This window comes from Pelodiscus sinensis, chromosome 2 (assembly GCF_049634645.1).
Source record: "Pelodiscus sinensis isolate JC-2024 chromosome 2, ASM4963464v1, whole genome shotgun sequence".
Taxonomy (NCBI): domain Eukaryota; kingdom Metazoa; phylum Chordata; order Testudines; family Trionychidae; genus Pelodiscus; species Pelodiscus sinensis.
The window spans coordinates 40,446,446-40,473,095 of record NC_134712.1 but is presented as its reverse complement, the minus strand read 5'-3'; the positions used below and the strand labels follow the sequence as shown (position 1 = coordinate 40,473,095).

The 26,650-nt window shown below is 44.6% G+C and overlaps 1 protein-coding gene across 5 annotated transcripts in view; it reads right to left on the bottom strand.

Moving 5' to 3' along the window:
* The window catches only part of VIRMA (vir like m6A methyltransferase associated), a 68,272-nt gene that overhangs the window by 15,666 nt on the left and 25,956 nt on the right, over positions 1–26,650 (bottom strand). For 3 of the 5 annotated variants that reach the window (XM_006110999.4, XM_075920374.1, XM_075920372.1), the window contains exons 5-15: positions 25,016–25,184; positions 23,824–23,946; positions 22,987–23,277; positions 15,685–16,834; positions 10,777–11,268; positions 7,320–7,474; positions 4,274–4,356; positions 3,573–3,666; positions 2,890–3,434; positions 1,993–2,228; positions 1,198–1,450 (exon numbers count right to left, since the gene is read on the bottom strand). In XM_006110999.4, the coding sequence (XP_006111061.1) occupies positions 1,198–1,450; positions 1,993–2,228; positions 2,890–3,434; positions 3,573–3,666; positions 4,274–4,356; positions 7,320–7,474; positions 10,777–11,268; positions 15,685–16,834; positions 22,987–23,277; positions 23,824–23,946; positions 25,016–25,184 (3,591 nt within the window). The remainder of the gene's footprint in view (positions 1–1,197; positions 1,451–1,992; positions 2,229–2,889; positions 3,435–3,572; positions 3,667–4,273; positions 4,357–7,319; positions 7,475–10,776; positions 11,269–15,684; positions 16,835–22,986; positions 23,278–23,823; positions 23,947–25,015; positions 25,185–26,650) is intronic. The other 2 variants (XM_075920373.1, XM_075920375.1) reach the window with 2 other exon arrangements.

Sequence of the window (26,650 nt, the reverse complement as noted above, 5' to 3'; positions counted from 1 at the left end):
CATTCAATATCTGCTATACTGAATGAGAGAGAGCTGTGTGCCATGAAAGGGCCATCTAGAGTTAGACAAACAGGGACTACACTATACATTATATATTTGTAGTAATTCAAGTTGTCCCTCTCTATCACAAAAAATAGTTAAATCAACCACAATGAATAATTTAAGTTTTAGAATTGCTAATACTTTCTGGAAAATTTAAAACATGCCAATTTCTACAATTGTAGAATTCCTACTACACAAAATAAGGTCAGACATATGATGACACAGACAGTTAACCTCTTTACTGATTAAGATACGCACAAACTGAGGAGACTGCACATAAAATCATATGTATGCAAATGCACGTATGTACCTAACTGAACATTTGCCCTTAAATGTTCCGTTTCTTAATATGGGGTTTTCAGGTTAAATTTCCTATTCTACTGGATTAATTACACTTGACAGATTTTCTTAATTCAGGAATTTTACACTAACAACATGTGACTAATATGTTTGTAAGAGGCTTCAGGCTGGCAGCTTGGGAGAATAGATCAGTTTATTCATCGATCAGTTAAAGCAAGGGCAGTATGAGCTTCTCACTGTCCCATCCATGTGCCAAAATCTTCATAAAATTCAGTTTCCACTTCCATTCAATTCTTGGTCTCTACCAATGCCAAACAAGGGGGCTGATTGCAAGATCAATTATTTTATATATGGACACCAGTTCACTGAGATCCACACTGAGAACAAACCCATTTCAGAAGAGTCAGTGAATAGCTATCAATGGTTATTTGCATCATATGACATAAATCTAACTCCCCCCTCAAAACATTAACAGTAATTTCCCTTAATATTTTGAGGGAAAGGGACATTCAAGTGCAAATATTATAGATTTTGTACCCCAAGAAAAACAAAACATGAATGCTACAGTATACTAAAAACTAAGGGACTGAACAAGAACTGATAAAATTATCACAACAGTTTGCATTTGAAAACAGATAAATTAAGAATGCCCAAATTATCATGACATCAAGATTACAGATAACATTCAAGACACTCCTGCAAATGTGAAGAACTTTTTTTTCTGTGACATATAACCATAGCAATCTAAAAGATTGTGTTCTATTGTGTACACACACACACACACACACACACACACACACACACACACAATTTATAATGACATTCAGTAATTTATATTTTAACTGTATAAAATACCTGATCACAGAGGGACTGCAAAATTGATGTTACATATTCAGCACACTGTTGGTGAATAACATTGTCCCCAGCAGATCGCATTAAAGCCAAGAGCTCCTGGAAAACTTCCGCATACTTTTCATCGCCTTTAATAGTTCCATTAACTAGATGCAAAATAGCTAATTTACAAGCTTTGTGTGAGGCCAAGGCGTCAAGTAAAGCAAGTAATCGGGTAGTCTGGCCAGTGTACTGCTTCTCTTTATCTTCTGCGCTGCTGAAACAACATCAATGTACTTTAAAAGAAGTGGTCCTACTTAATAGTCTATTTAATGACTTTTTGTCTAGTACAACCATTTTCATTTAAGTAGATTTAAAACTAACTTTGCATTTTAAATAAAAGCCATAATTTAAATGTTTAAAATGTATGATTTCTGAAAAAACTACCACAGCTACTACATTACTTGAATATAATTTTATATGCAATATAACCAATCATCAATTTAACAAATTATAGTTCATCTAAGTGTATACAAATATATGTTTTTAAAATACCTTTCAATTTTGTTTCAATTTCTCACAAATATTTCCTATAAACATAAAATGCAAAATTCTTTACATTAAAAGAATATATTGCTTGCTTAGTTGGCAACACAAGACACTATAGCAGACCTTGGATAAGAGCTCAAATCAAATCTGTAATGGACTAAAAAGGTATCCAAAATTCCATGTTCTTCACTGAGAAAATTACTACAGACAACAGTGATGAATTCAACAACTATTTAAAACAAATCTTCATGCAATGGAGAACAAAGATACCTTTGTAGATCTTCTACAATCAGATCCAGTACAGTCCTCATGATAAGAAGAGCAGTTGGTGATGCCAAGTCACACAGTTGAACACAAATACGCCTCAGCATATGCTGAATAGGCTGGCAAGTTGAACCAGAAAATGATCGAACTATTTCTTGTAGCAATTTGGCTTGAACGTGGAGATGCATGCTCCACAGTTTTCTAGTGTTGAGTGCCACCGATATGTCATGTGGTTCAATAACCTGTGGAGAAAGTATTTACAGGCTCTTTAAAAGATTTTTGCTTTATGGACAAATATCATTCAGGACCAAATCCTGCCCTCCTCGGATAACTTCCCACAAATCTAGCAATATCAATGAGTTACAAGTATGTATCTCAAGACAGAATTTGCAAATTACACTAATAGTTATCTCAAAAGACTAGGCATTCCTTTGAGACCTAATCTAATCTCACACTAGTGTAAACAATCACAATCAAGCTTTTTATTCTTACTGTTTTGTTAAAGATCAAAAATTGAGCATTAAAGCTCCCAGCTCTTCTATGTGCTCTGAAAAGTCTAAACATCTCTATGCTGCCATTTCAGCTCTTAGTTTTGGATACAAAAGCTGCAAGGTTTTGGTAATATAATGGGATACCGAAGAACTATCTAGTCTAGCTAAATAAGTGACAAAAAATAAATGTCCAATTAACTACAAATCTCTGGTTATTTGGGAAGCTTAAAATTAACACAAAGCATGCACAAGTTGATTACCGATAAATAATTAAATATACCTCAAAATAACCTATTTGATTACAAATCTCCATTGACCCTTTTATTCACCTCAATCTTTTCCACAACACAAATATGAATTTAAGGTAATATGGAAGTTATGTATTAAATTGCTGGTTTAATTAAAACCATACCTGGGTTGTTTGCATGGGCAATGGAAGAGGTAGCAATTCTGAAAGCAGTATAAGTCCAGAGAAAAATCCTTCAGGAATTCTCAAAATTGAAGAGAGGACCTCCTTTAACATTAAAGACCAAGTATTATTGGCCAAAGTTTCTTCTGAGATTGTAAGTTTTTCATTAACTCCCTGGGTAAAGGTCAATAAAATATCAATAATGTCATTCTGGATTTTTTGTTCATCACTATCTAAGCGGCCTGAGAGAGGGATAGAACACAGAAGCATATGCAAAGAAACAAGTGCTGAAGGAACACGCATGTCTTTAAATTCAAAAGATCCACCCCTCAAGAGCTCAGTTAACATGGTTTTAAGGAGATTAAGTGTACATCGCGCCATAGAAATGGTAGTAACTCTGTGAAGTGTGGTTCCCATGTTGACATGGAGCCGCCAAGGCTGAAGAAGAATACTGTTCAATTTTTGCAGAACACGAATGAAGGTGTCCATTCCTTCAGCAGAAAAGAGCTGAATAACTGCGAGATTCCATTTAAGATCCTTCTGTTGACCTGTAAAGGGGTGGGGAAGGGAAGAAGAATTAGCTTTCACACATCTCAAACCAATTATATTTAAATCAGATTTTATCAGGTGTGATAAAATAACAGATACTTAGAAGACTGGGTTTTATGTATCAGAAAGTAATATACCTTCAACAGGAGGTGGTGGGCATGCAACATGACAAAGAACACGGAGTGCAGTGGGAAGACCAACTCCTTCCTGGGTCATCAAACTATCAATATTCTATTAAAAAGAATAAAGAACATATGTTATAAGAGAAAGTTGCAACAAAGATATTCTGGATACATTACACCAACCTATTTTAATAGCCTTCTGAACTGATGTAAAGCCATCACAATATATTTTAAAAAAATTTACTATATAGGTAAGAGTCTGAACTAACTGATATGGACCATTAAAGAAAGCTGTATCTTATTGATATCATTTTTCCAGTTCCTCAACAACCTGGTTCACATTCTACTCATGGGCATGACTGAAGTTGTCAAATACAACTACTCTTCACTTGTAGAAAGAGCATTGCCACACTGTCAAAATTTACACTTATGCAATACCTTAGGAAACACTTCAAACTGTTACGCTAAATTATGTATGTCATTTTCCATTACAGACAACTACCAGGTTGTAAGCAACTTTTAAGACTGCTTATTTCTACATAATAAACCTGCTCTTTCCTTCTAATTCTACATCATCACAATCTGCTATGGAAGTCACAGACTTTGCAAGTGCTGGCCTGAGACATTAAGAGCTGGACAGACTGACTGCATAGGAAAAAGCATCTCATATCACATTCCCATACAAAGTGACCTCTGTATGAAAAAAATGTACTAACCTGCTTAATATATTCAATGAGATTTGGGATGCAATTAATTTCAAATCTGAGATTTTTCAAAGGTTCAAGCCACTTGCAGAGCTCTAAAAACAAAGACAGGATATTTTGGTGAACAGAAAGGTCATATACTATAGTTGTATCTGTTTTATAAACCTGTGCTTTAAGAAGAATTTAATTGACAAGATGTTATGCACTTAAGATTAAAATTTGCTAGGTACAAGCCATATTATGAATTATGAGTATAAGGGTAATAATATTAACGTAAGGAGAAAATAAAAAACACATTAAAGTAGGACATGCATTTTGTTTGAATTTTGTAGTATTTAGCTTATGCAAGTTTGGTGCCAAAATTATTTTTTGAAATATGACCATCTTATGGCTTATCACCTTCTAAATGTAATGAAAACTGAACACCTGAAACACTGCTAAATTGGCAATTTATTTCCCTTTCTAGTAATTTTTAGGGGGAGGGGGGGGAGGGAGGATGAGGAAGTGCCCAATGATATTGTTTCCAACAAGTCTCTTCAATATGTTTTCTATTAGAAACACTCTTGTCCCTGTCTTCCCTTCCTATATATGTAAACAATTTGTGAAAACTGCTTTGTATGAAAAACTGAATTAAGGAGATCCCTACTGTTTATATGCATGAGTATGCAGATTAGGGATGTGAACCAGTTAGTTACCCAGTGAACCGGTAAACATTACCTTAAATGGGTAGTGCTTACAGGTTCCGGTTAACCTGGTAACCGGTGGGAACTGAAACAGCTCCTTACCTGTCGCTCTGACAACAGGGGCTGCTCTGAACAGGGGCTGTCAAGGCTCAGGGTAGGAGCCCCACGGGCTGAGGGTTGCTCCTGCCAAGCTGTTCCCAGCCCAGATCCTGCTTTAGTCAGTTAAGTGGTTAAACATTAGATGAACTTAATGTTTAATCAGTTGACTGATAAACTGAGATTTTACATCCCCGAGTGAAATACAAATTTTCTAGATTCCTGCAAATTTGCAGACATCCGCTTTATATCCACAGGTATCTCCGTCTGTGGCTCATTTTTGTGGATGTGGAGACTGATTTTGTCTCTGCGCAGGGCTCTATAAACAAACATACAGGCAGTCCCCGGGTTACGTACAAGATAGGGACTGTAGGTTTGTTCTTAAGTTGAATCTGTATGTAAGTCGGAACTGGCGTCCAGATTCAGACACTGCTGAAACTGACCGCCAGTTCTGACTTACATACAGAATCAACTTAAGAACCCCAGGCGTCCCCAAGTCAGCTGCTGCTGAAACTGATCAGCAGCTGATTCCAGGAAGCCCGGGGCAGAGCAACTCTGCCTGGGGCTTCCTGTAGTCAGCGCTGGTCAGTTTCAGCAGAAGCTGACTTGGGGACGCCTGGGGCAGAGCAGCTGGGGTGCTACTGGACCAACCCAGCAGCACCCCATCTGCTCTGCCCCAGACGTCCTGATTCAGCCGCTGCTGAAACTGACCAGCAGCGGCTGAATCAGGAGCTGGGGCAGAGCAGCTGGGGTGCTGCCGGGTTGGTCCAGTAGTGCCCATGGGCGCTGCAGGACCAATCGGCAGCGCCCCAGCTGCTCTGCCCCAGAGTCCAAAACAAAAGCCTGGTCTGCTGGGGGGGGGAGCACACTAGCTGCGCCCCCTCCCCCCAGCAGACCAGGGACACGGGGAGCAGAGCCGCAGCGGCAGCGGGGTGCCGCGCCTCTGAGGCTTTGCTCTGGCAAAGCCTCAGAGGCGAGGGACCCCGCCGCTGCTGCCGCTCCAGTCTGGGTGCCTGTGGTCTGCTGGGGACGGTCCCCAGCAGACCACAGGCACCCAGACTGAAGCCGCAGCCGCGGGGAGGTCCCGCGCCTCTGAGGCTTTGCCAGAGCAAAGCCTCAGAGGCGCGGGACCCCCCCGCGGCTGCGGCTTCAGTCTGGGTGCCTGTGGTCTGCTGGGGACCGCGTCCAGCAGACCACAGGCACCGGGTCTCAAGGGGCAGCAGCAGCGGTTCCCGCGCTTCTGAGGCTTTGCTCTGGCAAAGCCTCAGAAGCACGGGAACCCGCCCGGTGCCCCTGGTCTGCTGGAGACGGTCTCCAGCAGACCAGGGGCACCGGAGCAGCTTACGAACGGGGCTTTCTCGCCCCGACTTCCGGGGCGAGAAAGCTCCGTTCGTAAGTGCGGATCCGACGTAAGTCGGATCCGCGTAAGTCGGGGACTGCCTGTACCTAAAGAAAATGTCTCATGGGGTTTAGGGACCCCTATTACTCATTTAAAAATACAATGCCTAATCCATTCAGAAGCAAAAACAACAGCACATTTCTCTCACATACAATAGGTATTAACAACAAACCATAGCAATACATTCTGCTCCTTAAATGTCCAATTAAACCCCATGCTCAGCCACCCAGTCTTCTCCATCAAAGTTCTTAAACTCTGATGTTCTCTTCCCTTTTTGGTCCATAACAACCTGCATTTGTTAACCTGTCAGTTTGGAAGTTCATAGGTGGCACAGCTGGAAGCCGAAGAATGGTTTATGTAGGATTTTATGATATGATTAAGGAGAGCAGCATCCATCTTTGTGCAAGAGATGGTACTTGAAAAAACTGATGAACTAAAAGTTTCATATTGACAATTTTTGGTTTCTAGTTGTGCATTTTATGTTTCAAATGGGCCTACAGTTCTAGACTGATAGGAGAAAAATTAAAAAACAGTCAAAATTAGAATCAACCACTGACTCCCTATTTTTGCTAAATCTTTCCTTCCTAATTATTTCCAACAAAGAGTGCAAACTTCCTGCAATTATCTGATATTCTTGGTAATGAATATTACATAAAATATAAACTTGGAAGGTATTCAAGTTGAAGAACTCATATCATTATCACAGAAAAAAAAAAAATCACATCTTTTCAATGAGTCAACCTAATCATATGCAGCTAAAAAAGAAATTTCATTATACCCATTGTCAAAACCAGATGATCATGAAGTACTAATTACCGATATACAATACATTTCTTCTATACATTCCGAACAATTCACTTGATAATGACAAATACGGTACCTTGCAATTTGGTGTTATTTTCATCTGCCTTACAAAGCTTCAATAAGGGCGCTGAGTACTGTTCCAGCATTTGGACATCACTGGAAGACTGAACAACCAGCAAAACAAGTATGCAGGCATAATTATAGGCAACTGACTTCTTGGACTTGGAGTCACTGAAAAAAGGATACAGGATTTTCCTATTAAATTCTAGGCTAGCACACTCGACACTTGCTAGATTTTCCACTCCTGAGCCTCTGTGTATCTGCCTGCAGAATCTTCATTACAAGTTTATATAGCAAATTTTTTACTGTGGAACAAAGCCATTCTCTCTTTTACAGTAAAAGCGACAAGGAGTCCTGTAGCACCTTATAGACTAGCAGATGTATTGGAGCATAAGCTTTCGTGGGCAAAGACCCACTTCGTCAGATGCATGTCTCTCTTTTACAGCAGTTTTTGAAAAATAAAATACAATTGGTAAGAGGCTAGGTGGGAGTCAAGAGGTCAGGAGGGCGGTTGTTTTTGTTTTACACTTATTGGTACTTATGTATTTTATACATTTTGTAAATTTCCCCTTTAGAAACTTCAGTACTCAAAGAAAAGGGAAATGGATAACACTGGCTACATTCAAGCTAGCAGTAAGTACATTTTCTTATCCTGCTTCACCATTGTTGTTCAGCGAGGGAATAAACATATCTGCTCAAGTCAGAAATTGCTCAAGAAAAACAGTGACAAAATTTTCAAGATTTGGGGAAATTTGTGGCATGGAAAAAAATACCCGTCTCTTGTACTGTACCATCCCTAACCAGGAAAGCCAAGGTAAAGAGTAAGTTACAGCTGGCAAGGAATGTAGAGACAACAAGAAGTTCTTCAAATACATCACACAAAAAGAAAGAACAAGTATAGTGTGGATCCGCTGCTTAATACGAAAAGTGAGTTAGTAATAGAAGGTGATGGGAAGGCAAAGCAACAATGACTTTGTTTCAGTCTTCTCACAGAAAACAAAATGTGACCAAATAACTAGCGAAGTAACCAGAAGCAATAAAGGGAAAAGGATGTATATTGCGATAAGACCACACTAGTGATCTCCTGACCAATTTGAATACATTCAAATTAGTGGGGCCGGATGCTATTCACCCAAGAATACTAAAAGAATTAGCCAAAGAAATCCTGGAGCCACTGGCTATATTTAAATTCATGGATGATAGAAGTGGTCCCAAAATATTGAAAAAGGGCTAACATGGTGCCCATCTTTAACAAGGGGGAAAAGGAGAAGCCAGAGAACTAGAGACCAGGCAGCCTGACCTTTATATTTGGGAAGCTATTACAGCAATGTGTAAAACATTCAATTTGTGAATTCCTGAAGGGAGTGTCACTGGCAGCCAGCATGAATTTCATGCCAAACCAACTTGATTTCTTTCTCTGACACAGTATTTGGTTTGGTGGACAGGGAGATTGCAGTGGATAAAATATACCTGCAAGCCACCAAGGATTTTGACAGTGTCCCACATGACATTCTGAAGAAATATGGCCTTTGTGGAGCTACCATTAAGTGTATACATCATTGGTTAAATAACCCCAAACAAACTGTAACTATAAATGGAATTGTGTTGATTTGGAGGGAGGTCTCAAGTGGAGCTCCAAAGGGACCATGTTTGTGTCAGGTGTTGTTTAACATCTTCATTAATGGCCTAGGTGTAGGAATAGAGAGCATACTAATCGTATCTTCAGATGACACAAAACTGAGAGAGGGCGATTGCTAACACTTTGGAGGACAGAGAGAAACTCAGAGGAATCTTGATAAATTGGAGAGCTGGACTACAGACAACACAATGAAACTCAAACTGAAATATAAGGTGCTACACATAGGCTATGTCTAGACTGCAGGCTTCTTTCGGAAGAAGCTTTTCCAGAAGAGATCTTCCAAAAAAAACTTCTTCCAAAAGAAGTTGTTCTCTCTTGCCACAAAGGGACAGACATGAGGCAATGGGTTCAAACTATAACATGGTAGATTTATATTAAATGCCAGGAAAAACTTCTTAACTGTAAGGGCATTAGGACAATGTAACAGACTGCCTACAAAGTTGGGTGAGCTCTTTCATTGGAGGTTTTCAAAAGGAAGCTGGATAGTCATCTGTCTTGATGATTTAAACCAGGGGGTCCCAAACTTGCAGGACATCTACAGGCCACAATATAGTCGCAAACCAGCCCAGGAGACCCAGTAGAACTTACCTCTCCCCAAACTCCACTCCTTCCCACCAACACCGCACTCTCTCCACTCCATTACACCCCTCCAAGGGACATGGCCTCAAGATTACTGGGGGGGCCTGATGCAGGGTGGCAGCTGCCGTCAGGTCCCCTGCAGAGGTAGGAGCACACTTGGCATGCACACTCACTCTGCTTCCCCACGGCAGGAACACTGCTGCTGCCCCACACCAGAACCCCACAGCTATTCTGATGCTGCATCCCTGAAGGGATGGGGAGCCATGAGGGAGAGACTGCAGGGGCAGGACTTAGGGGTTGGCACAGGAACGCCCTCCCCTGCCCGGTTGGGTCTCCTAGGCTGGATGTGAATATGCTGTAACCCAAGACTTTGAAATCAAGACTTTGATTTAGACAACAAACCTGGAATCTTGGCAATGATTAGACTAGATGACCCTAAAAGTCTCTTCTAATCCTTTTATTCTATATCTAGTTTCACAAGCGAATGTTTATACTTAGTTTTACAAAATACTAGGCAATGTTTTATCTGACCTATAGTGAAACAACAAAACAACATTTGTCTCTATGATGTATATAGTTTCTATATTAACAGACATTTGATTAAAAATGTCTGCAATCTCTATATTATAATTTTATTTTAAATTAGGGCAGTCAATTAATGTGCATTAATTTTTTTAAAGCACATTAATAGCTGGCGGTTCTGCAGTGCTGCACCTTTGAAACACCGCCACTGGCATTTCAAAGGGACAGCACAATGGGAGCCTGGGATCAGCTCGAGTCACCAGCTGACTCCGGGCTCTGCGCAGCACTGCCCCTTTGAAACACCGCTGCCCCTTTGAAACACCGAGTTTCAACGGGGCAGTGCTAGCAGAGCCTGGGGTCAGGTGGGGACTCCAGCTGATCCCAGGTTCCCACTGTGCTGCCCCTTTGAAATGCCACAGCAGCATTTTAAAGGGGCAGCACTGCACACTGATCCCAGGTTCCCAGGCACTGCCCCTTTGAAACACCGCCACGGTGTTTCGAAGGGGCAGCGCAACGCAGAGCCTGGGGTCAGCTGGAGTCTTCTTATTGTTTAACAGCATGATTAATTGCAATTAATTTTTTAATTGCTTGACAGCCCTAGTTTAAAATCAATGATAATTCTGCAAAATCTTCAAAGTGTACGGTTTTCTTTTGTTGTTTTCTATTACGTCTATTTCTTTACAAAGTGACAGCTAGTTTATCAAATAAGAAGCAAACACAAATATACAATTACCCTAAAGCTTCTTTGGAATAGTATTCCATTAAAGTAATCAGACTTTGGAGATTCTTCTCAAGGCTGAACACATGAGCTACAGCAGATCTTCCAACAGGATTAAAAGTAATCAGGTAAAGGTTATGAAGGGTTCCCAAGAGATCTGAATGGTCCGTTTCCTCACTGGCTGTGCACCTCTGAAAGTGGCAGAATAATTCGGAAATACACTGCAACGTCTGTGTTGAATGCAGTAGCCACAAGGCAAATGCATCATCATTAGCACTGTCTGACTGGAGGCCTTCTTCTTGATCTGGATCAGAAAACTGACAAAGTGCTCTAATCAACAAGTTTGTTGCTTCATACTCAGACAGGAAGAAGAGGAGACCCTTTTGTGACTGTCCCAGGAACTTCAACACATCTCTGACAGCCTGAAGCACACCAGGATGAGAACTTGTTACTGGAATGGATAGTAGCAAGGTGATAGACTCCAAGAAATGATGACTATGAAGGTACCTGCAGAAATGTAAAACAGAAGTATCTGTAACATATGATTATCTGCACACATAGGATTTATTTTCTGAGTGTACTTTGTATCTTAGCCTATATCTTAGATGAGTTTATTCTTTTGTACAGGCAGTCCCCGGGTTACGTACAAGATAGGGACTATAGGTTTTTTCTTAAGTTGAATTTGTACGTAAGTCGGAACTGGCTCCAGATTCAGCTGCTGCCACTGAAACTGACCAGGGGCTGACTACAGGAAGCCGGAGGCAGAGTTGCTCTGCCCCCAGCTTCCTGGAATCAGCCTGATCAGTTTCAACAGCTGCTGAATCTGGAGCCTGGGACAGAACAGCTGGGGCGCTGCCCGGTAGGTTCCCACAGGACCAACCCGGCAGCACCCCAGCTGCTCTACCCGAGGCGTCCCGCAACAAAAGCCTGGTCTGCTGGGGGTAGGGGGCGCACTAGCTGCGCCCCCTCCTCCCCCCAGCAGACCAGGGAGACCCGAGCAAAGCCGCCCAGGCGGCAGCTTTGCTCGGGTGTCCCTGGTCTGCTGGGGGGGTCCAGCGGCTTTGCTGGACCCCCCCAGCAGACCAGGGAGACTGGGAGAAGCTTTTCTCGCCCCGGAGGAAATGGGCGGTGGCCTGCCGCCCGTGAGCTCCGGGGCGAGAAAAGCCCCGTTCGTAAGTGCGGATCCGCCATAAGTCGGATCCGCGTAAGTCGGGGACTGCCTGTATATTATGAAAAAACATATATTTACCATACTTAATCGTAAAGAAGAGCATTCTAAGCCTTTTGTCCCAAAATATATAGTTATTATATCTCTGTACTGAGGATTAAATACCTATTGAAATAAACATTGTGTTCAATAATATCACTCAGGGTATGTCTACATAGGGGCGCTATATCGACATAATGTCTGTTATCCCAAAAGCGTTGTGCACATCTTAACAGCATGCCCATTTTGAAATACATTCGAAATACCAGACAACTTATTCTGGCTTCCAGTAAACCTTGTTGCACGAGGAATAAGGAAGACACCAGAACAGCACTCTATTTCGAAATTTGGCGCTGTGGAGGCAGCACCAAATTTTGAAATAGGCTACGCAATTTGAGCTACGCAAAATTGTGTAGCTTATTTTCGGAAAGCCTATTTCAAGCTACATGGACTGTGTAGATGTACCCTCACTGACCATCACCAATCAGCAAAAACTTTAATTTTTGGAATGTTCTGAATTTTCAGTAATTGTATCCTCAAACTAAATATTGTAATAGTGCTAATTCTTGAATGTAAATTTTCCTTTTAATAACAACACAACTTCTTTAGGGTTTTTTCTAGGGCATTTTGTTTATCGTAGAGGCAGCTTTTAAAAGGCATCTTTTGGAATATGCAGATTCCTTGCCCATTCAGTCCTTGGTGATTCTGATACAGCTACTAATGATGCCTGATAGTGTTACAGTTAAGGATTTTGTGATACAGATGCTTGTCCACAGTAGAAACTAGTCCGAGACCATCAAGGGCAAGCTCTTCTGGGGCAGGAATTGTCTTTTCATTAAGTGTTTGTACAGTACCTTGCACAGTAGACCATGAACGGAATTCCAAGGTAGTAACCCAATACAGTAGAACTCCAGTGGTCCGGCAATCCTGACAGTCCAGCACCACCGGGAACCTGGAAGCGCTCCTGGCAGCCAGACAATTGGAGCTGCTCTGCCCTGGGCTTCCCCAAGTCAGCCACTGGTCAGTTTCAACAGCGTCTGACTTGGGGACGCCCGGGGCAGAGCAGCTGTGGTGCTGGGTTGGTCCCATAGTGCCACCCCTCAGCGCTGCAGGACCAACCCGGCAGCACCCCAGCTGCTCTGCCCCAGACTCCCTCAAGTCAGCCGCTGCTAAAACTAACCAGCGGATGACTCCGGAAGCCCGGGGCAGAGCACCCCAGCTGCTCTGCCCCCAGCTTCCCAGAGTCAGCCACTGGTCAGTTTCAGCAGTGGCTGACTTAGAATCATAGAACCAGAGAGCTGGAAGAGACCTCAGAAAGTCATTAAGTCCAGCCCCCTGCTCTAGACAGGACCAATCCCAACTAAATCAACCCGGCCAGGGCTTTGTCAAGCCGAGACTTAAACACCTCTAGGGATGGAGACTCCACTACTTCCCTAGGTAACCCATTCCAGTGCTTCACCACCCTCCTAGTGAAATAGTTTTTCCTAATATCCAACCTGGACCTCTCCCACCACAACTTGAGACCACTGCTCCTTGCTCTGACATCTGTCACTACTGAGAACAGCCTCTCTCCATCCTCTTTGGAATCTCCCTTCAGGAAGTTGAAGGCTGCTATCAAATCCCCCCTCACTCTTCACTTCTGCAGACTAAACAGACCCAACTCCCTCAGCCTCTCCTCATAAGTCATATGCTCCAGCCCCCTAATCATTTTGGTTGCCCTCCGCTGGACCCTCTCCAATGCGTCCACATCCTTTTTGTAGTGGGGGGCCCAGAACTGGACACAATACTCCATATGTGGCCTCACCAAAGCCGAATAAAGGGAAATAATGACATCTCTGGATCTGCTGGCAATGCTCCTCTTAATGCAACCTAATATGCCAGTAGCCTCTTGGCTACAAGGGCACACTGTTGACTCATATCCAGCTTCTCATCCACTGTAACCCCCACGTCCTTTTCCGCAGAACTACTACTTAACTGGCTGGTCCCCAGCTTGTAACTATGCTTGGGATCCTTCTGTCCCAAGTGCAGGACTCTGCACTTGTCCTTGTTGAACCTCATCAGATTTCTTGTGGCCCAATCCTCCAATTTGTCTAAGTCACTCTGGACCCTATCTCTGCCCTCAAGCATATCTACCTCTCCCCCTAGCTTAGTGTCATCCGCAAACTTGCTGAGGGTGCAATCCATCCCCTCGTCCAGGTAATTAATAAAGATATTGAACAAAACCGGTCCTAGAACCGAACCTTGGGGCACTCCGCTAGAAACCGACCGCCATCCTGACATCGAGCCATTGATCACTACCCGCCGGGCCCGGCCTTCTAGCCATCTTTCTATCCATCTTACTGTCTATTTATCCAATCCACATTCCCTTAACTTGCTGGCAAGAATATTGTGGGAGACCGCATCAAAAGCCTTGCTAAAGTCAAGCTATATCACATCCACTGACTTTCCCACGTCCACAGAGCCAGTTACCTCATCATAGAAGCTAATCAGATTGGTCAGGCACGTCTTGCCCTTTGTGAATCCATGCTGACTATTCCTAATCACTTTCCTCTCTTCCAAGTGCCTCAAAATGGATTCCTTAAGGATCCCTTCCATGATTTTTCCAGGAACTGAGGTAAGACTGACCAGTCTATAGTTCCCTGAATCATCCTTCTTCCCTTTTTTGAAGATGGGCAGTACATTTTCCTTTTTCCAATCATCCAGTATTTCTCCCGATCTCTACGACTTCTCAAAGATAATGGCCAAAGGCTCCTCAATGACATTTGCCAACTCCCTCAGTAACCTCGGATGCGTTAAGTCCGGACTCATGGATTTGTGTACGTTTAGCTTTTCTAAATAGTTCCTAACCTTGGGGAAGTCTGGGGCAGAGCAGCTGGGGTGCTGCCGGGTTGATCCTGCAGCGCCGCCCCCCCATCCTTCCCACCCCACCCCAGACTCCTCATAGTCCTCCCTTCCAATAGTCCGGCATATCTGAGAATCCGGCACCTCCTGGGTCCTAAAGGTGCCGGACTATTGGAAGTTTACTTTACAAGTAATAAATAGTAAGATGGTGAGAACTTTGGTTAGTATTTACGTAGGCTGAACTGGAAACAAAAATATAACTGCAATCCCAGACTAGCAACCTGGACTAGCAAACTGGCCACATGAATGGCTCTCCTTGTCAGAGGGCCGCAAGACTGTCGTAAACAAGACAGTTTCCCAGGACAGGGTAGTTTTGCTAACTCTGCTTGAGCACCTAGAATTTGCAGGTGTGCCAAGTGTAGAAGTGCTTTGATTGTGAGCTGTGCTCACAGCTCTCAGAGTCAATGTTGTGTGCAATCAGCACACACCTCACTTTGCGTGCCCTTGATTTACATGTGTGTACTAGTAATACCAGTAGGAAAAACTGACATGGATGGAAACCTGCAAAATCTGTCAACCCTGTGCATGAGCAACAGGAAACAAAATGTAGAACCCCATTGAGCTGCATGTAGCCCTCGGGCCATAGTTTGCCACCACTGCCATTAACCATCCGGTCCTCCCAAAAGCTTTTTAAAGCAATCTGTAAACATCCACTAAAAATTAAAATAGTAAAGTGAATAATGTAATATTAATCATTAACTTACTCTATTGCATACCTAGTCCACAAAGCATACTAGCTACCAAAACATACTAACTACCAAAAGCAAAAAAAGAACCCAGTCAAAGCTATCAAAAGTGAACTACAGCTGTCTTACCTGAAAAGGACTGGATAAGGATCATCCCTTTCTGGGGGTCCTGTAATGCGTGCCATTGTCGGAAAAGATTTTACCGGTGGCTGAATCATTGTATGAGGTGCAGTCTCCATCAAATGAAAGATTTCATCTAAGAGGCTAATAAGTTTTTCCACGTCTCCTTCACTGATACTAGAAGATTCCAAAAGATGATCCATATCCATAGGAGCCTCCACATCATTTTCATACTCTGGGTTGGTTCTCTCAAGTCCAAGGTCTGGTTCCTGCTCCGACTCCGTATGATTAGGAAGGGAAGGAGTATTCTCTGCTAACTGGTCACCAAGCTTTTTAATGTCTGACAGAATCTCATAGAAGTGGCATTTCTGCAGAATTGCAGAACCTGCAGTGACTACTCTCACAGTCTGATCTAATAGTATGAGCTCCAGGAGTTTCTGATAACCACTTTTTTCATGTGCCTCTATCCCACCTCTTAAAAACATTTCCATTCCCTCTGTCATGCTGATAACACTATCCAATGCTTTAAAAGCATTAAGTTTAAGGGAAGATGAAACATGATCTGCAAATAACAGTTCAAATAATGCATTAACAACTCCTGCATGTAAGAGTCCCATGATTCCTTGAGTCCCACATTCTGCTAGCGATGACACCAATTTTGTTCCAGCTTTAAGCTGTCGGACATTCAAAGCAATCGGCTGCCTGAGAGCTACCTGCAAGTTTAAAGCCTGCACTGTCCAGTCTACTAACTGAGTAATATAGTCCTGTTTTGTGTCCTTCATTTGCAGGTAGCTTAGGCCTTTTATTATTAAATTTGGAATTTCTTCTAAAGCTGTCACCCACTTTGCACCTCTTTCTTCCTGATACAATTCCAGGAGTTCAATTAGCTTAACCGAGGCTTCTACTGCCCCTGAATTTTCCTTGTCTGGATCTTGATCCTTTATCTTACCAACTTCAACCTCAAATATGGTCTTGTAAGGACAGCTGAAGTACAAAAGTGGTCCAAGCTCTCTTTCATAAGGCTCATATGTCACAGGTGGTACTGAGGCTAGATCCTCAGGGGTATATTCGATATCAAAGCTTGGATACTTAAATGTTTCACGTTCCAGATCAGCAATTCCATCTTCATCACTTGAAATCTGCTCATAACCATCATCACCTATGAAAAAGTTTAAGTTTAACAAACAAATTAGTGACATCAAGCCTAGTTTTATGAACTTCAGACAACTACACAAAGTTAAAAAGTAACATATAAATTACTATTGAGAAAATATAAAATATTCAAAACATTGACAGTTTCATTCCACAGGTTGAACCTCCCTAGTCTGGCACCCTCGGGACCTGACTGAGCCTGGATGAGGGATTTTGCTGGACCAAGAGAGGTGCCCCCCGTCCCCCCAGCGCTGGACTGCCCCCATAGGTCTCCTGACCAGCTCCCCCTGCTGCGAACAGCCACACTGCCTTGCTAGCCCCCACCCCTTTCCCAGCTAAGCCGGGCAGCCCAGCTCCAAGCATACTGGGCTCCCGGTTGCACCAGCCAGCCCTGCTACCGTGTGCCAGGCTCCTGGTCCCGCAACCCAGCCATCGCTTGCAGGGCTACAGTTGCGCCAGACAGCCCAGCTGGGTTATGCCTAGCAGTCCAGTTGCGGGGAGCCCAGCTGCTCCCCCTTTCTGGCCCTGCTGGGGAGCCCCGCTGGGTCTCACCTGGCAGCTCAGCTGTGAGAAGCCTAGCCACCAGCCCTCCACCCAGACTCTCAGGTCCTGGAACATCCATAGTCCTTCCCGACTTCAGATGGGACAAGAAAGTCCCAGTTTACAGAGGTTCAATCTGTACTACTATAATTGGAAGGCAAAATTAGTAAACTACTCTTTTTCACAGCACAGCTGCACCACATCCATAAATCAGGAAGCAGAGCCTGATGAAGTGGGTTTTACCCACAAAACCTCATGGTCCTATTTATTTTGTTAGTCTCTAAGGCTACGTCTACACTACAAGTTTTTTTGGCAGAAAATATGCTAATGAGGGACTCATTAGCCTAAGTCACATCATCACCACCATATTTTATGCCGTTTCTTTTTGTGCAAGGGTTTTTGTGCAAAAAGAAGCAGTGTGGAGTTTTCTTGTGTGTGCAAAAACCACATTTTGCGCAAGATCCTTATGCCTGTCCTGGAGAGTCATAAGGATCTTGGGCAAAATGGTTTTTTTGTGGGGGAAAAAAAAAATTCACACTGCTTCTTTTTGCGCAAAAACCCCTTGCGCAAAAAGAAACGGCAGAAAATATGCTAATGAGTCTCTCATTAGCAAATTTTCTGCCACAAAAACCTCTTAGTGTCAACAAAGCCGAAGATGCCACAGGACAACTTATTTTTTAAAGTTACAGAATAGCACAGATACCCTCTGAGACTGTTTCCTAGAGTGAGATATCCAATCATAAAAATCAATACTTCTCAACAACATTATGTAACAGTGGCCGAATATATCATAAATACTCTTTTAAACATCTCTAATCATGAAAGGTTGACACAATAAGCTGACTATCTGCTAAAAACCTCTCCCTTATATTTTAAGTCTGAATAAAACCCCATGAAGCTTTTGTCTTTTGTCCTTCTTAAGTTCACTGCTGGACTGCTTTTCTCTGCTGCAGCCTCTGTGAGCTAACAGAACTCCTTTGTACTCTATGAAATGTGCACATTCCATTGCAATGCTGGCACATTGGTACAAGCCATAGCAAGCCCACAGAGCAGCAATGGAAGGTGCCTTGCTTCACACACCTAGCAAGTGAGGCAGCAGTGAAACAGTTGAACAATTTTCAAGGTTGGGAAGCATGCATTATTTTGGGTCAGACAGACATAATTAATTGGTCACTTTCCTAAAACAACAAAACTGTGTGGCTGTGCAGCTGCTTATTAAACCACACACCAGGGCTCAGGGCTGCAGTGGGGAGAAATGCCTGCCTGCCAGTCCCAGCACTGAATTGCCACAGCTGGGCAAGAGGTGCTCCTCCCCTGGCTCCAACCCAGCCCAGGCATGGATCTACCACAGCTGGGGAGAGAGGTGTCCCTTCCCCAGCCTCCATGCAGCCTCACATGGACATGCCAGGACCATGGAATGGTGCCCCTCCCCTTCCAGGCTCCACCAGAGCTGCCATAGCATTGGAGAGGCACTTCTTACATGGCACCGAACTTCTAGGGTGATAGAGGGTTGTGGGTATTACTCTCTCCCCAGGGCAGCCTGCACCCCCTCCAAATCCTTCACCCCCAGCTCCACCCTAGAACCCACACCCCTAAGCTGGAGTACAGGCAGTCCCCGACTTACGCGGATCCAACTTACGTCGGATCCGCACTTACGAACTGGGCTTTCTCGCCCCGGAGGTCGAGGTAGCAGATTGCTACCTCGACCTCCGGGGCGAGAAAGCCCCGTTCGTAAGCTGCTCCCATGCCCCTGGTCTGCTGGAGACCGTCTCCAGCAGACCAGGGGCACCGGGCGGGTTCCCGCGCTTCTGAGGCTTTGCCAGAGCAAAGCCTCAGAGGCGCGGCACCCCGCTGCCGCTGCCGCTCTGCTCCCCGTGTCCCTGGTCTGCTGGGGGGGGGGGGGGGGGGGCGCGGGGCTAGTGTGCCCCCCCCCCCCCCCCCAGCAGACCAGGCTTTTGTTTTGGACCCTGGAGCAGAGCAGCTGGGGCGCTGCCGATTGGTCCTGCAGCGCCGCTCTGGGCACTACTGGACCAACCCGGCAGCACCCCAGCTGCTCTGCCCCAGGTCCTGATTCAGCCGCTGCTGGTCAGTTTCAGCAGTGGCTGAATCAGGACACCTGGGGCAGAGCAGCTGGGGTGCTGCTGGGTTGGTCCAGTAGCGCCGAGGAACGGTGCTACTGGAGCAACCCAGCAGCACCCCAGCTGCTCTGCTCCAGGCGTCCCCAAGTCAGCCGCTGCTGAAACTGACCAGCGCTGACTACAGGAAGCCTGAGGCAGAGTTGCTCTGCCCCAGGCTTCCTGGAATCAGCGCTGATCAGTTTCAGCAGCAGCTGACTTGGGGAAGCTTGGGTTCTTAAGTTGAATCTGTATGTAAGTCAGAACTGGCGGTCAGTTTCAGCAGCGGCTGAATCTGGACGCCAGTTCCGACTTACATACAGATTCAACTTAAGAACAAACCTACAGTCCCTATCTTGTACGTAACCCGGGGACTGCCTGTACTCACTCCCACCCAGCACCACAGCCCTGAGGCCCCTCCTGCACCTCAAATCCAGTATCCCTGGCCCAACCCTAGAGCTTGCACCTCCCACCCCATGATCCCAGCCATGAACAACTTCCCACACTTTAAAGCCCTTGGCTCACCCCTTCCCCCGCCATACATCATTCACATGTGCAATGAGTTTTGTGATGTGCACCAATATGGACATTACATATCACGTCACCTCCATATTGCTGCACATACAAAATTAATTTCATACGTGGACATAAAATACGACAGAGAACATTGGTTCTGGTGCACTGGTGAATATCAAGCTCCCTTTTTGTATTTTTACATACCCTTGAAAATTCAGTAATTCCTTTGCAAAATATTCAATCCTCCATTAAGTATAGAAATGTTACTGTGGTGTCAGTCAAGAGCATCAGAATTTGGGCAGATTTTATTGAGAGAGGAGTACATTTAAAAAAAAATAATTAGACGTTAACACCAGTTTTTTTGACACTTACTTGTTCATTTAATTAAGTTGGATATTCACTAGGGGGCTGTGCCCCCTTGCTTGCTACGCTTGCCAATCCCACCGCTTTTGCAGCCAGAGAGCCTGTTAATCTTGCAATGAGCCCAGCTACACTCTCCATGGCGCCAAGTCTCTCTCACGTTTCTCCACGCCTGCCTACTACACCCCTGGATCCAAACGCTCTCGACCTATCCCACCCACTCATGCCCTTCAATCGCCAGTCAGTGCCCGCTGCCCTCACTGGGATGTTAAATATTGGTTAATTCAATAGTCAAGTAAACTCATGAATTCTTATCAGTTAGTCAACTATTCTCTAGTCCCCGGGGGCAGGGCTGGCAGCAGCGCGGGGTGCCAGGCAGGAGCTAGTCCACAAGGGGAGCCAGTTTAAAAAATCAGCTCCTCCTGCAGACCAGCTGCTTGTCACCCTGTGCTTCTGTCTCTGAGAAAGAGGCAGCAGTGTGGGGTGGCAGCAGCCTGTCTGGGAGGATGGGTCTGAGCTTCCAGACCTAGCCCGAATCGGAACTGAGCTGGGCTGCCTGCCCACCTGGCTCCTAATACACTTTAAATGCAGCCCCACAGTGGCAATAGGTCCTGGACACAGCATGAGCCAGAAGTGAGCTGGGCTGCTGGCCAGACTGCTAAAAAATGTACTGCTTGGGCGCAGGGGAGGGAAATGCATGTAGTCTGTAGCATTAATCTATACGTTTTTGCTTATTGGTTAATCAACTATACTATTACATTCCTAGCCCACACCCTTCCTGCTCCTGCCCCACCCATTAATAAAATAGTCCATGGCCCACAGTCCACCTCCTCCTTCCATCCCTATCCCACCTCCATCTTCCATTCCTACACCCCCATTCCCCCATTTCAATTCCTATGCCCACCCATCCTCCCTAGCCCCTCCCCACCCCCACACTGCCCATCCCCCTGCCTCCATTCCTATATCCCTCTCACCTCCAAAATCTCCCCTTACTGCACCACCCATCCCCACACATACCCTTATCCCCTTTCCTCCCTCCCTACGCACACCCTGCTCCCTCCCATGAACAGGAAACCTATCTAGGAAAGGAACGGCACCAGGCCCATATGCAGGAATTTGGACGGGGGGGCGGGGGGTTGCTCTGGGTGCTGTGACAGCAGAATCTGGGCAGCTGCCTGGAGAGAAGAAGCAGCAAAAGTGGCATTGCTGGGGTGCTGTGAAGTGGGAAAAGGCGGTGTCTGCAGCAGAGGAAATGGAAATGAGGCAGAGAAAGAGGCTAGAGGGAGGGTTAGAGAGTGGGGGCTTCTTTGGGATGCCAGGGTGAGAAAGGGGATGGGAGTCTGTGAGGGGACAGGAGAGGGGCTGAGGAAACACATGGAGGATGGAAAGAGGGCCAGGGAGCCATACAGCAATAGAGGCTCTCCAGGTGCCACCATGCAGAAGCAGGCACATGCGCTCCAAACACTGCTGGGCCTCCCCTCTGTGATGCCTCAGGGGTTGCCGATCTGCAGCGGCAGTTTCTACCAGGACAGCTCAGCGCTGATGCAGCCCCTCAGGGCGTGGCACAGGATGGGGCAGCCAGGGACGTGGAGGCTGCCTCCATTCCCAGTGCGAGTGGGCCATGCTCTGGGCCTCACACCAGCTGAAGCAGCCCCCTAAGCCAGGGGGCTGAGAGCCCCTGCCTAGCAGGAGCACAGCCTTGCAGCCCCCGTCCCAGGGCAGCAAGACAAAGCTGAATCCACCCCATGCACGCAGTTGCACACCACTGGCAGGCTCCAGAAGGGGACATGGTACAGTGGTTGCTTCCCCCGAGCTGGGGGCCACCAGGCCTGTGCCGGTGCACAGCCAGCACCTCCCCTCGGCCACGGGCCCCATAGCACTTTCCCTGTGGGCCTGCTCTCACATGGTGCTTCAGGCCCTGATTGCCAGGAAGGCCCCCAACGTTCCCAGGGCCAGCTGCCCCGGAGCTTCTACCTGGGGTCTTGCATGCGAGCAATGGCAGCAGCACCTCCACAGCCCCATTCCCTGCCGCAGGCTGATCTGGAATGGTGCCCAGACCCTGGATGGAATTGCTCCCTACCCTAGACACTGTTCGGGGAAGGCAAAACTCCCTGTCAGCCCAGCCTGGGCAGATTCCGTTTTTAAAGGGTCCTGCCTGCTCAGCTCTGGTCAGTCTTTCGGGAGGCAGAATCTGCCCAGGCCGGGCGGCCAGGCAGCTTTGCTGGTCTCCGAATAGTGTTTGGGGCAGGGAGGCCAAGGGAGGGTGGAGTCTGTGGGATGCAGAGTAACATGATGATGTCACTCTCTTGTCCCACAGGAAAAAAACGTTTTTATATAGAGGGGTAAAATCCAAAGTATAATATGGTGCTGGTACAGCACATATACATCTTCAAATTCACTGAGACAGAATAATCTGATATTTATTAATCAATAATAATTTGCATTTAGTTCTGTACAAACTGAGAAAAAGACAAGATATGTGACTTGCCCCCAAGTCACACAAAACATTGGTCGAGCTAGGAAAAGAACCAGATATATTCATGCCCAGTTATCTGCTTCAAATCTTTTGACTGCACTGCCTCAAAAAAGTCTATAAGCTCACTCATTTCTATTTTTGCATATTACTCACCTTCACCTTCCTCCTCCTCATCACCTTCCTCTTCTTCGTCTTCCTCCTCTTCCTCCTCCTCATCTTCTTCCTCAGGAATACTCTCTACTGTATGGCCATCATCCTCTTCCTCTTCCTCATCTTCCTCCACATCCACATCTTCCTCCTCATCCTCCCCTTCTTCTGGTTGCTCCTCCTCTACCTCCCCTTCATCAGAGTACTGGCCTTCTTGGTGAACGGATGTTCGATCAGGAGAAATGGGCTCAAAGTAATCCTCTCTGTGATCAACATCCTCCTCCTTTTCCCCAGCCACTGAAAAAAGTAAAGGATAAATCTTATTATTTCTAAATCCAGTAGTCAACAATGTTTACAAGTTTTGCGGTGAGAACAGTGAAATAATTTTTTTTTAAAAGCATTCAAATGCTTTTACACATTCACTACAATTATTTGCCTTATTAGAATTGTATTTACGTAAACAGTGTTATGTATTTCTAATAGTAAAGACTACTACTTGATTCTGTAGTCCTTGTAAGGAAAAAAAGTCACTGCAGTCCATGGGAATTTTGCATAGAATATGGAGTGCAGAATCAATCACTATGATTTTCTTTTCTATATTTAAAGTTTCAAAAGTTACTCACTTTTACACTGAATATAGTTATTGAAAATATAACAGCAGAACAAGGGATTCTCCTACCAGTCCTACACCTGCAATGCTTGTCCTAAAGATGACTCTGTCAGTATTAATGACAGCAGAAAGCTCGCCTACTACTAGGTAGCACGGTAGATCTTTTTCCTCTCATTATGTACTGCTGTGCAGTAAACAGACAGAAAAAGAGTAAGAATCTACATTAGATATACCTGTCACAGGCATGGGCTCATCTTCATCATCATCAGGAGGTGGAGGGCCTGGAGGAGTCCTTGGTCCCCTGGGTTGTGGTCTTGGAGGACTTCCATTAAACTGATCTTCTTTCTCCCCATCAACTACATTTTTGATTTTCAACAAACAAAAGATCTTAGTTTGGGGGACCTTGGGACCTGACCCGTCCTGAATGAGGGAATGTGTCAGATATGGGGAAGTCCCCTGCCACAAGCTTCCCAGGATGCTCCCCCTCCCTTTGACTGACCCCACTCTGGCCCCACGGCCACTGGGCTCCAGCCTGCAGGGCTTGGACTTAGGCTCCAGCCCACTGGGGCTCTCCAGAGAAGGAGCTCCCCAGTCACTACATCCCTGTTTCTCCCCCACCTGCCCGGGAATCCCCGGGGAAGGGGCTTGCCAGCTGCCCCGCTTTTGCCACTCACTGCCAGGGATCCCTGGAGATGGGTCTTGCCCTGCTTGTGCTGCTGGCTGCCTCACTCAGCCAGGGCTCCCTGGTCCCACTGGACAGGGCTCCCAGCCAGTTCATATTCCCAGGTGCTGGGACTCTCTAATCCAACAACATCTGTGATCCTGTCGGACCATGATGTTGCCAGACCAGAGTCTCCCAGATTTTGAAGGTTCAACCTGTACAAAAGTTACATTTCTATACCAAAATGGTTAAACATCTGAACAGTACAGTTCTCTCCCCAATTCTGAAACCAGTACTGAGACAGAAATAGAAACTCGCTTGTGTTTTCTGCACAGAGCCACTCTACTGCTGGCATGATTTTAGCATAGGAGTCACAAACAGAAGGCTAAGTAAAAGTCTTTCCTTCATGTCCTTTAACTACTGCTTTGTTCATTAACTCTTATTTTTAGAAGCAGCGATTTTCATTAACAACACTTCTGCTTAAAGTTTAGCTTGTGGAAAACAAATTAATTTACATCTTCAGCTGCCCACTATTATCAAGGATCCTGTGATAAATCAGTCACTGGTTCTCATTTTTCTAATGTTTTTAGTGAGAAGAACATATTAAATACCTAAAACCTACCAGGAGATAACAAGGAAAGACTCAAAAAAGTACATCTGGATAATTAAGTCCAATGGATCTCAGAATATGAAGATTACCCTTTTGCCCCTGGGATAATTAATTTTAATGAAAGAAAACTTTTGCTCTTTTACTTCATACTTACCGTGTTTGGGGTTTCTTTTCAAACCTGGTTGTTGCTGGGGAGGAGGAGGTGGTGGTGGAGGAGGGGGAGGAGAATCTCTTTCATGACTTATTACCCTATCAACCGATCCATATATTGCTAATGTCAGACAGTTGTACCAGCCTCTTAGGACCAATCCATCCGTGTTGACCTAGTTTGTAAAAGAAAAACGCACCTTTGAAAAATTCCCAGTCAATCTGAGAATTTATACTTAATTTCACTGGGACAGATCATACTGAAATGCTAATCTCAAGGCAGAAGATATTAGACCGATCAGATATGATCAGATGTGGGCTACAACCGTCAATAATTCTGTTTTATAACAATCAACACATTATTAAATGACTAAAGATGAGCTTTATGTAGCTCAAAAGCTTGTCTTTCCCACCCAAAGAAGTTGGTTCAATAAAAGATGTAACCTCACCCACCTTATTTCTCTAACAAATTACAGTATTACTGATATGCCTTGATGTTAAACTTTCTGAAATGTAAAAGGTTAAACTCTCTTTATTCTTCACATATTTGTATGTTTGTGATGTCTGACTTTAGTATTTTCCGAACATTCAGACTGAGACCAGACATGAAGTGGCTTGGCTCTGTCAACATGGAGCAACTCTGATCTCAAACCCCATTTAGTTCACCAATGAGGCCAAATTCTGAGCTGAACCATCCACCAAGAAGGCTGCAATTCTCCACTTCATTTTCATTAGTATTAGTAAGCTTAACAGGAGCTGCTGAGCAGTGTTCCCTCTAACATTTTCTATCCTTGGGCAGGTGAATTTTCTTTTGGGCAGGTTGAAATTTCTTATATACAACACCAATATTGAGGTAGCATGTGGATGTGCACCACCAATGCAAACAAGCAAAAAAATGTCATTAGACAGTCCATATGTGTGCAAGAAATATATTAAAACAAGGGATAGTAAACAAGAAGCAATGCTTACAATATTTAATATTAGTATTACCCTGGGAGTACATGTATCATCATCCTTTCTAACAACTCAAGCTAGTAAACACACCAAAATGCATATAATCCACACATAGCTCAGCTTTCAGATGCTAAACAAATCTATGAGTCAACTAGAAATCTTATTTGCAAGGAGAGCATGACTAATACAATATTTACTGACACTGAAAGGAGAGTAAAAGGCATTCGCTAAGGCTTACACAAATTTACACATAGCTTCAGGGTTTGTAGACAGATGCATGTTTCAAAGAGCTTGCAAATAAGGTTTCATCCTATAAAACTAGCATCACACCTAGTACTTGCTACTCTGACTCATAAGAGCCAGAACTCTACCACATAGCAGAGATCTAGCCTTAATGCAATACAATATACCACTTATTAATTAGTAACAAAGGATTTTAAAAAGTCATTAATATCAGAGTTTTAGATATCTGCAACACTCCCAAAATATCTGTTAAAAGAATTTTTCTTTCTTATCTTAAGCCATCAACACTTACGTAAACTTTGTTTGAAATGTAATCATGCAAATGTCCTACTGGCACACCGCTCCCTCCAACCCAGCCAGACAGAGAGTACTGCAGCAAGTGAGTCAGGACACCCCAAACAAGCTGCCCACTGCCTCCATCTCACTGCACAGATGCCAGCATCCA